The sequence below is a fragment of the Onychostoma macrolepis genome, chromosome 06, assembly GCF_012432095.1.
Source record: "Onychostoma macrolepis isolate SWU-2019 chromosome 06, ASM1243209v1, whole genome shotgun sequence".
NCBI classification, from domain to species: Eukaryota; Metazoa; Chordata; class Actinopteri; order Cypriniformes; family Cyprinidae; genus Onychostoma; species Onychostoma macrolepis.
In genome coordinates, this window is record NC_081160.1 from 16,639,514 (window position 1) to 16,651,817 (window position 12,304).

At 37.9% G+C, this 12,304-nt stretch overlaps 1 protein-coding gene across 2 annotated transcripts in view; it reads left to right on the forward strand.

Annotated features, from left to right (window-relative positions):
• Nucleotides 1-12,304, forward strand: part of ryk (receptor like tyrosine kinase) — a 57,631-nt gene that overhangs the window by 28,456 nt on the left and 16,871 nt on the right. Inside the window, exons 7-10 of one of the 2 annotated variants that reach the window (XM_058778217.1) lie at nt 1,071-1,171; nt 2,822-2,905; nt 4,181-4,306; nt 10,007-10,093. In XM_058778217.1, the coding sequence (XP_058634200.1) occupies nt 1,071-1,171; nt 2,822-2,905; nt 4,181-4,306; nt 10,007-10,093 (398 nt within the window). The remainder of the gene's footprint in view (nt 1-1,070; nt 1,172-2,821; nt 2,906-4,180; nt 4,307-10,006; nt 10,094-12,304) is intronic. The other variant, XM_058778218.1, reaches the window with a different exon arrangement.

Sequence of the window (12,304 nt, forward strand, 5' to 3'; positions counted from 1 at the left end):
TCTAAATACTGAGAAAATTGCCTTTAAAGTTGTCCAAATGAAGTTCTTAGCGATGCTTATTACTAATCAAAACTTAAGTTTTGATATATTTAGAGTAGGAAATTTACAAAATATCTTCATGGAACATGATCTTTACTTAATGTCCTAATGATTTTTGGCATATAAGAAAAATCAATAATTTTGACCCATACAATGTATTTTTGGCTATTGCTACAAATATACTCCAGCGACTTAAGACTGGTTATGTGGTTCAGGGTCACACATTTTATAGTGGTTCTGGTCATTTGTTCTCATGATCTTTTTTTTTTTTTTTTTTTTTCCTTATCCTATTTTTTGCAGATTTTTTTTTTTTTTTAAATGATTTTTTTTTCTATTCGTTGTGTTTATCAAAAAGACAGGAGAGAGGAGAAATCTCATCTGCTAATTTCATACCAGAGCAGGATATTTTAACTGTGTTCTTCTGAAATTGAATTAGTACAAAGAGCTGTCTTTTTCAGCATTATACAAGGTTGGTAGATTAGATTTGATCTGCTGCTATTTAGAAGAAGAGACACAGAGCTCCATTTATCTTCTAAAACACATCAACCTCAGAACAGGAATGTGCTCAGACTCCGTTTTCTACCGGTGGATTGTTTTTGCTCCACAGCCCAAGTAGTAGACCAGAAGAAACCAGAACTGTTTAATGATGATGAGTCTGTGACATTAGATCATGATTAGGTTCAATGAGTTTCAGGAGGCAGGTTAAACCTGCAGCATTTCAGGTCTTTCTCCAGGGGCTTCAGTGTTTAACCTTTGGAGTTGAAGTCTAATGGCTTTAATTAGGACAATTACACAGCACTTAGTTTTTAAATGCACTGGGGTTCAGGGCCAGGTAAAACCCTACACCTTCTGAAAAAACAGATGATTTCATCTTAAAAGAGGCTGTGAAACCATATAAAATGAAAGACTGGTCTGTTTTAGGAAAAGGATTTGAGCTTATTATAGTAAGGCCTAATATAAGCCAAAGTTCCTTTCAAATTGGTGCATATCAGTTCCTAAAGTAATTAATTTCTTCTCTCTAAATCTTTTAGCGTCAGCGACAGTGGAAGCTCACAGGGTCTGTCTCAGCCTTCCACCCAGACCACCCAGTACCTGAGGGCAGATACCCCCAACAACGCTACACCTGTCACCAGTAAGACTGCGACCACACCATGTCTCTCACCCCTGACCTCAGATCAGCAACTCTCTCAAACATCTCAACCATCTGCTGTAACCATCTGCACACTTCCATTTTTAAAATGTCAAAAACCTGTCTCTTTACCAGGAGAAGTAGCACAAAGAGTAGATAAACACCACCAGGATGCTTTGCTGCCCACAGCTAAACTCCACACCTCTGGCTGCATCTTGCCTTGCCCTGTTCACACCAAATGTGCATTCCTTTATAAATGAGAAAATTGGAAACAAATGATCAAATTAGCTAAACTGGAATCATAAGGTTGGTACAAACAGGCTCACACATTCTCCCTCCACATTTTAGACCTTACGTTTAGTACAGCAGTGGCTCCAGCATTAATTGTATTTGTGTGATCGGAATGAGTACAAATGCGTCTTGCGTATCGTATTTGTAAAGTCGTCACGTCCCCTCACAATAGTACAAAAGTCAGTCTCCTAGTATTTGCTCAATCCTTTGCTGTCAATTACTAGTGCCATTTCAGAGTCATTTATTCACATTTAGGTTGTTGTCTTTTTTTTTTCCACCACGAGAAGTTGACCACCTCCACCCCTTTTCCAACTTAGGACGCAAATGAGACCAAATCAACAGGAAGTTTTGGCTCTTTTAAAACATGGTCACTGTTTTCATAGTGGGTGAGTTTCTCCTTTCCCTCAAACGACCAGATTGGGCTAAAATTAGAGCTTTTCAGGCAGAACTGAAAGGCGGGTTGATAACCTCCCTTAAACTTCCTATTAGTTGAAGTTTGCCAGGTGATCCCATGGGTTTTATATTCACGGTGGCCCCAGAAAATATTTAGATGCTTAAGTAACAAAATAAATGTCTCTGTCTTTTAATTAGATATGTATATGTCAAATGGTGCAAGACCTTTTTTTATATAGAACATAATTACTTGACTCAGGCAAGTAAAGCATTTTCATTTTAACCAACTGTTTTCACTCCCTGTATCTGAATATGGCTACTTCCAGTATGCGAAAAGCAATGTCAAATTAGTAAAATGTCCAAATACACAGCATTCATAAAAAACGGGAGTCAAAAAAAAATTATGCCACAGGAGAGAAGTTGTTATATTAATAAATGACAGGAAATGGCAATATAGCTTATGCATGTTAACATGTTCCAGCACTATAAATGTTATATGTCTGAATTGTTTTTATACAGAATGGTCTAGAAGTACGTTCTTCATCAGATGCCGTACATACTCAATAGTAAGCCTTTTTTAGATGCCGCTAAGTACTAAAACATTTGGTGTGAACAGTTATGGGCGATATTTAAGGCCAGCTTTAGTGAATACTCTCCCTCAAAGAAAATCATGTTGTAAAGTTATTTTCATAAAAACAGTGTGGATAATTGATGGTGAAGATATCTGCTCCATTTTGCCCAGGCTGTGTACTCGCATTGTGTGTAGTGCCTCCTAGTGGTCTTACATGCTTGGTGCACTGTTTCATGCTTATACCATGTGTTTTCTTGTCTCACTCCTGTTCTTGTGTGTGGTATAGCTCAGGCACCATCTACCTGCTATGATTATCCATCCTTCATATACCTCTCTCCATCTTTCTTTTTTTTTGTTCTCTCACTCTGTCCTCCCTCCACCCCTTCCTTTTCTATCAGATGCTCATACTGGCTCTGCACCCATGCTCCAACTTGCAGGCGCCTCCTTCCCTCACCCTGGTGCCCCCTCGCACGAAACCAAAAGTAAGTTCTGCTGCTGTGAAGCAGATAGAGAGAGCAACAGGGAGTCATGACTTAATCGTGTTCACTAACCACCTACCTTTTAACCTGGTTTCTTCTTCACCATCACCATTGTTTTGTTCTTGCTGGTCTTCACCAAGCTCGTTCATTGGTTTATACCGTATTACAGTGGTGCAAAGTGCAAAGACGTGTTTTCATTTGCATGACGAGAAGGAAAATCAGATAGTCATGGTAAATTAGTTCACCCAAAATGAAAATTCAGTTGTTTATTCACCATTATGTTGTTTCAGACCTGTATGATTTTTTTTCTTGTTTTTGTTAAGCAGTTTGGAAAAAAAAAAAAAAATACCATGGAAATCAATGTCTACCATCAACTGCCTACACTACTGTTGAAAAGTCATTACAAAGATTTTGGAATGTTTTTAAACTAAGTGTCTCATGCTCATCAAGACTGCATTTATTTAATCAAAAATACAGTAAAATAGTAATACTGTTAAATATTACAATTTAAAACTTTTCTATTTTAAAATATTTTGAATAGACCACAAGGAATGTTAGCAGTTTTACATTAGTTATATACCCATAATAACCACTTGGGGGCAGCATCATGCACATTTAGTATAAATGTAGTCCAAATTATTCAGAACACTGGCTAGTTGTATTGTTAGTGAAAAGTGATATATTTACACTTTGTTCCGTGTTCATAATCAACTGTATTTATATAATCACCACGATAATGTTTACCACAAGGCACAGTGAAGTATTGAATATAAACAGGAAAATTGTTCAATCAGACATGTAAACCTAAAAACAACACATGAGGATACACAATGTTTTTATCAGGATACACAACCACATTTAAAAACAGCCTTATGTACTGGTATTTGTGCTCACAGTACATTTTGACCTTTTTTTGGACATTCTTGTGTATTTAAAGTACACTGTAGCTAAATGACAATAAAACATTCACCTTTCTCTAAACATCTAATATAATTGACTCTGTATAGCTGTGAGATAAAATCAGTTACACACCAAAACATGTTGTGCAAGAGTGACACTGCAGTGTTTGTCTTTGGCAAAGCTGTGGTTTTACTTCATTGAAGTTTTTAAATACTTCCACTTGTTAAAATAACAATGCAAACCTCTGTCATTCTCTGAATTGTCTTTGTTTTGATTTGTCTGCAATAGACTTTTAATTAGTTCTAATGTGAATTGTTAACACTTATTTTAATGTGACATTTGTGTGTGTGTGTGTGTGTGTGTGTGTGTGATTTGAAGGTTGTCCCTCGCTGCGGATAGAGAAGAACGACTTGAGAAGCGTCACTCTCCTTGAGGCCAAGGCAAAGGTCAAAGACATCGCCATCTCCAGAGAGAGAGTCACACTCAGAGACGTCTTGCATGAAGGTATCTAATCCCACAAGCCCCATAGACGCACATGGAAACCACAGCAAGTTAATATTGTGAATTTGAAAAACTCAATTCTTAGTACTCTGTCCACCTCAGTTCCATCTTTCTAATAGTGGTTCTTTTGAACGACCAGTTCAGCTGAAATTGCATCATGGCAAACAAACGCGTCATTTGGCCGCTCAGTTTGAGGTTAGACACTTCCCCCTGCAAAATAATTTTGTTGGATCACACAAGAGCTGTGTTCCAGCGGGAAATCTGCACTCAAGCACTAAATTGGAGTCCAAACAGAAAAGCTCTCTGCTGGGCCTTGTGCCAGCACAGCTCTGGGCTTGCACAGATGATGTTGACACAAATGTCATTAGTCACATAAGCTATAAAACATAAACAAAACCTGCGTCAAGAACCCGCCTTGTTTGACTTGTTCTTGCAAAATCTCAACGCAGTAATTCCCCTCTGTAGCATCTTTTTTCCATCAGTGAGACTTTAATTTTGTTCGTGTGCCCACAAGCTTGATGAAGCCGATTTATTATTTATAAGGGGTTATTGTGTTGTGTTTTAAGTGCTGACTTGGCAAACTAAAGCTGGTTAATCTGATTATACCAATTTTATTGGACATTTGGGGGAATGTCAGATTAATCCTTTTTGAAGGGCCATTTGCTTTTGTGTGTTTATGACCAGCTCAATACTTTTTATTTGAATGGCCTTATGCGAAGCACAAATTTCAAAGTTCTTATTAAATATTTTCTGCATTTGCTTTGTGGTAATACTATGGCCAGAAACACAAGAGCATTGCTTCTTTTAATCAAAAATGAAAAATTGTCTGTGTGTCTTTTGCTGTCCCAAACCGTATTACCTTCTCTTTTGTACAATACAAAAAGCAAATTTTTGGAAAATGTCCTTGCTACCATTTTCCATATAATGAGGGTGAATGAGAAATAAGGGCTGTCAAGCTCTAAAATTACAAAATAAGCAACTTGAAAGTATCATAAAAGTGGATCAAGCGTCTTGTAAAACCATGCGATAGCTTTGAGTGAAGCACGGAATGAAATCGGCGTTAACAGTTTTATTTTTGATCAGTTTTTTAAACCATGTTTAATAAAATAAGCAGCAATAATGATATTAACAGTAGACTCAACATTTGAATGACAGTATTGCTACTTCTCTATTGAACGCTTCAAGGAGAGCTAGTAATGTATAACTTTAACAGACTCATGAACTTTTCAGAACACAGCAGTGCAGGTCAAACTGATCTTGCATCGGTGTTCACGTACTTGAATAGAGTACATTTTGGGTCTAATGATGTAAGGTCTGTGCCATTCCAGAGCTGGGCAACTTTGCCTTTTCATTGTAAAACAGAGTGCATGTTGCGTCTTAGGACATTTAGTGCTTAGTTTCTTGGCAAAATTTAAGCAATCATTAAAGACGTCTTCCTACCAAGAATTTCCCCCCATGTCCAGCATAACGATCATGCTCGTCTCAAGTGTGACTGCAGTTATTCTTCCACTTAACCAGTTTATCATAAACTACCTAAAGCAACTGAAACGGAAACCCAGCTGGTTGCATAATGTGTAATGCAATTTTTTTTGGAAGGTTAGAAGTTCTGCATTGCGACCAAGAAACACACCATCCATGGAACATGTTGTTCTTTTGCTCAGTCATTTTGTTTTTACCAGTACAAGTGACATGCGCACTATCACACCTTACATAATTTTATTTCCCAAAATGTTGTGACCCTTTTTCCTAAAGCTCTTTTGACACTATTAATCACGATATGCTTGCATTCATTAGTGTTCCTATTTAAATAAAGACAACTCGATGGTAATTACAAGCAGGAATTAAAGCAGGCTTCTACGTCAGCAAACTGGCTTGAGATAAAGTGGCATGTTATAACAAGCATGGCAGCAAGAGAGGTGATAAAGATCAGATAAGAGGGAAAAGTAATAGACAATGTGGTGCTGGCCCCTAGCATTAGTAACACTACCCCTAAGTCAGCCTACTCTGAGTTCTACTGCTTTGCAAGATGTACTGATCCATTACATGGTGTCATTTGAGCTTATGGGAACTGCAGCTATGTCCAACTGTCTGTAGAACAGCAGTGGAAAGGTGAGGACTGTCCTGCGCCTGCTGATAAATCCATGCTATGCTTACTCTCAGAGGTCATCCAGGATACCCGTTCAGACCTGCTGTGCAAAAGTTGGCATGTTGTTTTATCCCAAAGATGCAGTGAAAATAGAAGCGGAGGACATATAGCGAAATACATATTTGTTTTAACTTTTCATGATATTTAAAATATATGAATGAAAATGCAGTCCTCTAACCCTAGCACTGTTCATTGAAACCGATTCATTGAGACTGATTCATTTCTGTCAATCAGTTCACACAATCTAACTTACATACTCTAGTTTTTGCAACTGAAGTTTAAATCAGAAGTATTAAACATGTCATGTTTGTGAGTTGCATGGGAGGGATTGCAAAATTAGTCTGACAGCCTCTTTTACTTGCCAAAAAAAGTGTTTGACATGTTGCTTAAAGTGCCCCTATTATGGGTAATGAAAGGTTCATATATATTGGTTTTGGGAGTTCCCAACAAAAGGTTGACATGCATGCAAGGTCAAAAAACACTTTCATTGTCTTATAATATGGATTTATTTTTATCTTATTTGCTCAACGTCTCCCAAACAATTAGTTTAACAATTCATTTTTCCAAACCCCTCCTTTGCGTGAAGATAATCTGCCGTGATTGGTCCGATTGGTCTCATTTCCATTTCATCATGCCTGTAATGCCTGTTAAAGCAGCGCTTGTGAGTGCAGTGCTGCTTTGTGTACAGCATTACTGGGGAAACCGCTATTTTACCGCTCCAAAAGCGGCACCTAGTGGCAAATAATTATTTTGCATTTTCATTCAAATCAACTTGAAAAGACCAAGTGGGCAGGCAATATGCTAATGTTTCATGTTGAGGTCAACATGAAAGGGCTTGGGATTTGATTTAAAAATGACTCATTTCAATGATTCAGAGTCGACTCTTTCTTTTGAGAGACAATAACTTTATACACAGTGCACTTCCAGATTTTAAACTTTGCAGGATGTTTTCATTCACTTAGAGCTGTTACACAATGCATGAAAGGTCATTTTCAAAAATCCATAATAGGGGCACTTCAAGCAAATCATTGTATGTGTGTGTATATATATATATATATATATATATATAGTGAGGAAAATAAGTATTTGAACACCCTGCTATTTTGCAAGTTCTCCCACTTAGAAATCATGGAGGGGTCTGAAATTGTCATCGTAGGTGCATGTCCACTGTGAGAGACATAATCTAAAAAAAATCCAGAAATCACAATGTATGATTTTTAACTATTTATTTGTATGATACAGCTGCAAATAAGTATTTGAACACCTGAGAAAATCAATGTTAATATTTGGTACAGTAGCCTTTGTTTGCAATTACAGAGGTCAAACGCTTTCCTGTAGTTTTTCACCAGGTTTGCACACACTGCAGGAGGGATTTTGGCCCACCTCCACACAGATCTTCTCTAGATCAGTCAGGTTTCTGGCCTGTCGCTGAGAAACACGGAGTTTGAGCTCCTCCAAAGATTCTCTATTGGGTTTAGGTCTGAGACTGGCTAGGCCACGCCAGAACCTTGATATGCTTCTTACAGAGCCACTCCTTGGTTATCCTGGCTGTGTGCTTCGGTCATTGTCATGTTGGAAGACCCAGCCTCGACCCATCTTCAATGCTCTAACTGAGGGAAGGAGGTTGTTCCCAAAATCTCGCAATACATGGCCCCGGTCATCCTCTCCTTAATACAGTGCAGTCGCCTGTCCCATGTGCAGAAAAACACCCCAAAGATGATGCTACCACCCCATGCTTCACAGTAGGGATGGTGTTCTTGGGATGGTACTCATCATTCTTCTTCCTCCAAACACGTTTAGTGGAATTATGACCAAAAGTTCTATTTTGGTCTCATCTGACCACATGACTTTCTCCCATGACTCCTCTGGATCATCCAAATGGTCATTGGCAAACTTAAGTCGGGCCTGGACATGTGCTGGTTTAAGCAGGGGAACCTTCCGTGCCATGCATGATTTCAAACCATGACGCCTTAGTGTATTACCAACAGTAACCTTGGAAACGGTGGTCCCAGCTCTTTTCAGGTCATTGACCAGCTCCTCCCGTGAAGTTCTGGGCTGATTTCTCACCTTTCTTAGGATCATTGAGACCCCACGAGGTGAGATCTTGCATGGAGCCCCAGTCCGAGGGAGATTGACAGTCATGTTTAGCTTCTTCCATTTTCTAATGATTGCTCCAACAGTGGACCTTTTTCACCAAGCTGCTTGGCAATTTCCCGTAGCCCTTTCCAGCCTTGTGGAGGTGTACAATTTTGTCTCTAGTGTCTTTGGACAGCTCTTTGGTCTTGGCCATGTTAGTAGTTGGATTCTTACTGATTGTATGGGGTGGACAGGTGTCTTTATGCAGCTAACGACCTCAAACAGGTGCATCTAATTTAGGATAATAAATGGAGTGGAGGTGGACATTTTAAAGGCAGACTAACAGGTCTTTGAGGGTCAGAATTCTAGCTGATAGACAGGTGTTCAAATACTTATTTGCAGCTGTATCATACAAATAAATAGTTACAAAATCATACATTGTGATTTCTGGATTTTTTTTTTTTAGATTATGTCTCTCACAGTGGACATGCACCTACGATGACAATTTCAGACACCTCCATGATTTCTAAGTGGTAGAACTTGCAAAATAGCAGGGTGTTCAAATACTTATTTTCCTCACTGTATATATATATATATATGTATGTATATGTGTATATTTATTATTATTATTATAATATTTTTTTTATTATTATTTTTTTAACCTAGTCAAAAAAAAAACCTAACTGCCGTTTCATTGAGATTAATTGGAATGCACAATGAAAAAACATGATTGAGAATTGCTAAAAACTGAGCTACCTGTTTTTGCAAATTAACTCTTCATATACATATATAGGGTTGTAACGGTACGTGAACTGAAACGGTTCACATGGTAAATTCCAGATAGAAGTGATCATCCCTATCCTTTTGGTGTGGGTACTTTGGAGTGAACAAGGCACGTGTGTACCATTTATGTAGTCGTTTGGAATGCACTTGGTGAAGGGAGAGAGTAATTTCCTCATTATCTTCAGCTGGGATGCAGCACGGTGTGTGGCAGCAGATTCGCTGATGGACACCAGCATAAAAAAAATATACATTTTATATTTTAAAAAGTTTTATACATATTAGTTTTTATATATTATACAGCAAAAAAACGTTTTAAAATATAAAATGTATGTTCATTTGCAACAGCTATGCTAACAACACTAAAAATACATTTATGCTATGTCATTAAAACAGCGACATCTGCTGACACACACATTGTTGCGTTGTCACAGGAACATCCCAGCTGAAGATGAGGAAACTACTCTCTCCCTTTGCCAAGTGCATTCCAAACGACTAAATAATGGCATGTGCCCTGTTCACTGCAAAGTACCCACACCAAGGGGACTTTGCAGTGTATATATATATATATATATATATTACGCCAGCCTTATGTGAGACAATCTGTGTATTTCAGTCTGTGTATATTTCTATTACCTGAAATTTCATAATGTTGGCTGTTTTCCTAAAGTGACTTATTTTTATTTATTTTTTATCCTCAGGGACCTTTGGCCGCATTTTTCATGGAGTCTTGCTTGACGAGAAGGACCCAAGCAAAGAGAAACAAGTCTTTGTGAAAGCAGTGAAAGGTAAATCCTCTCTCTTAACCCTCATTTGATATGTCCCTAGAGTACAATATTCTAAAATGAACCATTTAAAATAACTTTTCCAACATGATTGGAAAGAACTCTTTTCTCAGGAAAATCATTTGGGATTGTTTGTGATTAATGAGCCTCTTTGTGAAGTTCCAAAGTTCATAATACAATAATGAAAATGGGTCGTTTTAAAATATTGATAATATAGTTTTCAGTTATGACATCAGTTTCTATAGAAAATGAAAATGCCATGAGAAACTTAAGCACTTCCCGTCACACTGGTCACCGCTTCATTTGACCTTGTGCCCTGTTTACCCAGTGCAGGACTGGTGCCAACCACCAGACAATGCCACTGTACCAGCCTCTGCTGTGCCAAGCCGTTCGGCCCTTGCCCAAGGGACAGGAAACAATACACTTCACACATACTCTCCAAGCATCCGTCAAAAGCTGTGCTCCAAGATAAAACCAGACCTCTGTGAACTCATTCTAAATGTGTTCACTCAGCCAGCAATCTGTGAGACTGGCTGAAAGGAGTTAGGCTGCTTTTAAAGCAATCAAACTTTCTCAAGTGCAAGGTGGAGGATTGTTCAGGACCTACATGCACCTTTTACTAACAAGGACTTACCTGATGGGGCAAAACCGATCAAATAAGATCCAACAGAGCGTTGATTTAATGTTCTTTTAAATGGATAGTTCACAGAAAAAATTATTTGCTTGCCCTCATTTCATTACAAACCTGTATGGCTTACTTTCTTCTTTGGAACTCAAATGGCGAATCTAAAAATAAAGTATTGTGACTCCAAAAATGCTGACAAATGCATCATAGAAATAGTTCATATTGTGTGAGGAACAAATCTACTTTTTTGAAAGCTATAGTTCCTGTTCATTGTAATTGCATGGAAAAAGCAGAAAAAGTGTGATATAAGTTTAAGGGAATAATGACACAATCCTTTTAATTTGACAGTAGCTATGTTTCCATCCAAAGTTACGAATTAAACTTATCCACAAAATTGGAATATCGCATAAAGCTTTTGCAAATAAGCACCATTTCCATCCAGTGAGTTGAAGAGAACAAAATCATCACTTGATTAACTTGCGCTAAATGTCACAAAGAAAAATTACATTTACTGCAGTAAGAGAAGGCACTGTATTTAGTGATTTTTGTAGGGATTTACGATATTATCGGACCGATATCGGAATCGGCCGATAATGGCTTTAAACTTACATATCGGCATCAGCTGGATATTAAAAATTATGACGATATGTCTCGCCGATAAGAAGAATATGTGAAATTTAACTCACATGTGCTCAGGGTGTGCTAGCGATTAGGTCACTTAAGCAGTGTGACTCATTTTTGAAGCAAAGTTTTGCCTGAATGATGATTAGATTCACTATTTTGGATCACCGCATTTAAACTGAGAATGCATGTACAGAATGACGCGTTGATGATAGAGTAAACGGTAATGGCACGTGCAGCGGCAGCCTCCTCCGGGTCCTAATGCCCGTTCGGTAAGGACTTTTAATTCCTTAGGGGGCGCTGATGGCCTACTTCTAGTTAAATGAAAGTAAAATACACTTCCTGATTAAATAAAGCAGTAATTGATGTCATAAAGTCACAAGTATGTTTTGATTTAAAGGTCAGAAGCTATAGCTTGCATGAATAAAAAATTAAATCACAAACATGAAACTTGTAAATTAATTTTATATATACTGATTTATTCATTAATGTGTAATGTTATATTTTTTTAAACAAATTATGAGCTGTAAAATATTTTCAGAATTTGTATATCTCGTTTGCTTTAGACCATCTACAAATGTTAAATCTTAAAATAAAATGTTAAGGTTACTACTGCAACTTTAAAAAAAAAAAAAAATGCAGCAATTTGATAGTTTATTTATAGTTATTTTCAAAGCTTCAATGTACTGTGTGATATAGTCACATTAGCTGCCACCACTGGGGAAGCAGCACAGAGACACACACACACACACCCGCCTACTTACCTCATTCATCCCAGTAGCGGGTGCACACGCAATCCTGATAGCACATGGACATTCTCCCATTGCAGCACTCTCCTCTGTCCATATCCATTTCCCGGTTATTTCATACACTTACACTGCACTTGTTGTGTCGTTTTGTCCCTGTGATGTTTGTTTGTGTGGGCGTTATCGGTCTTCTGGCGGGAAACACCGCGCCGGCCAAACCGA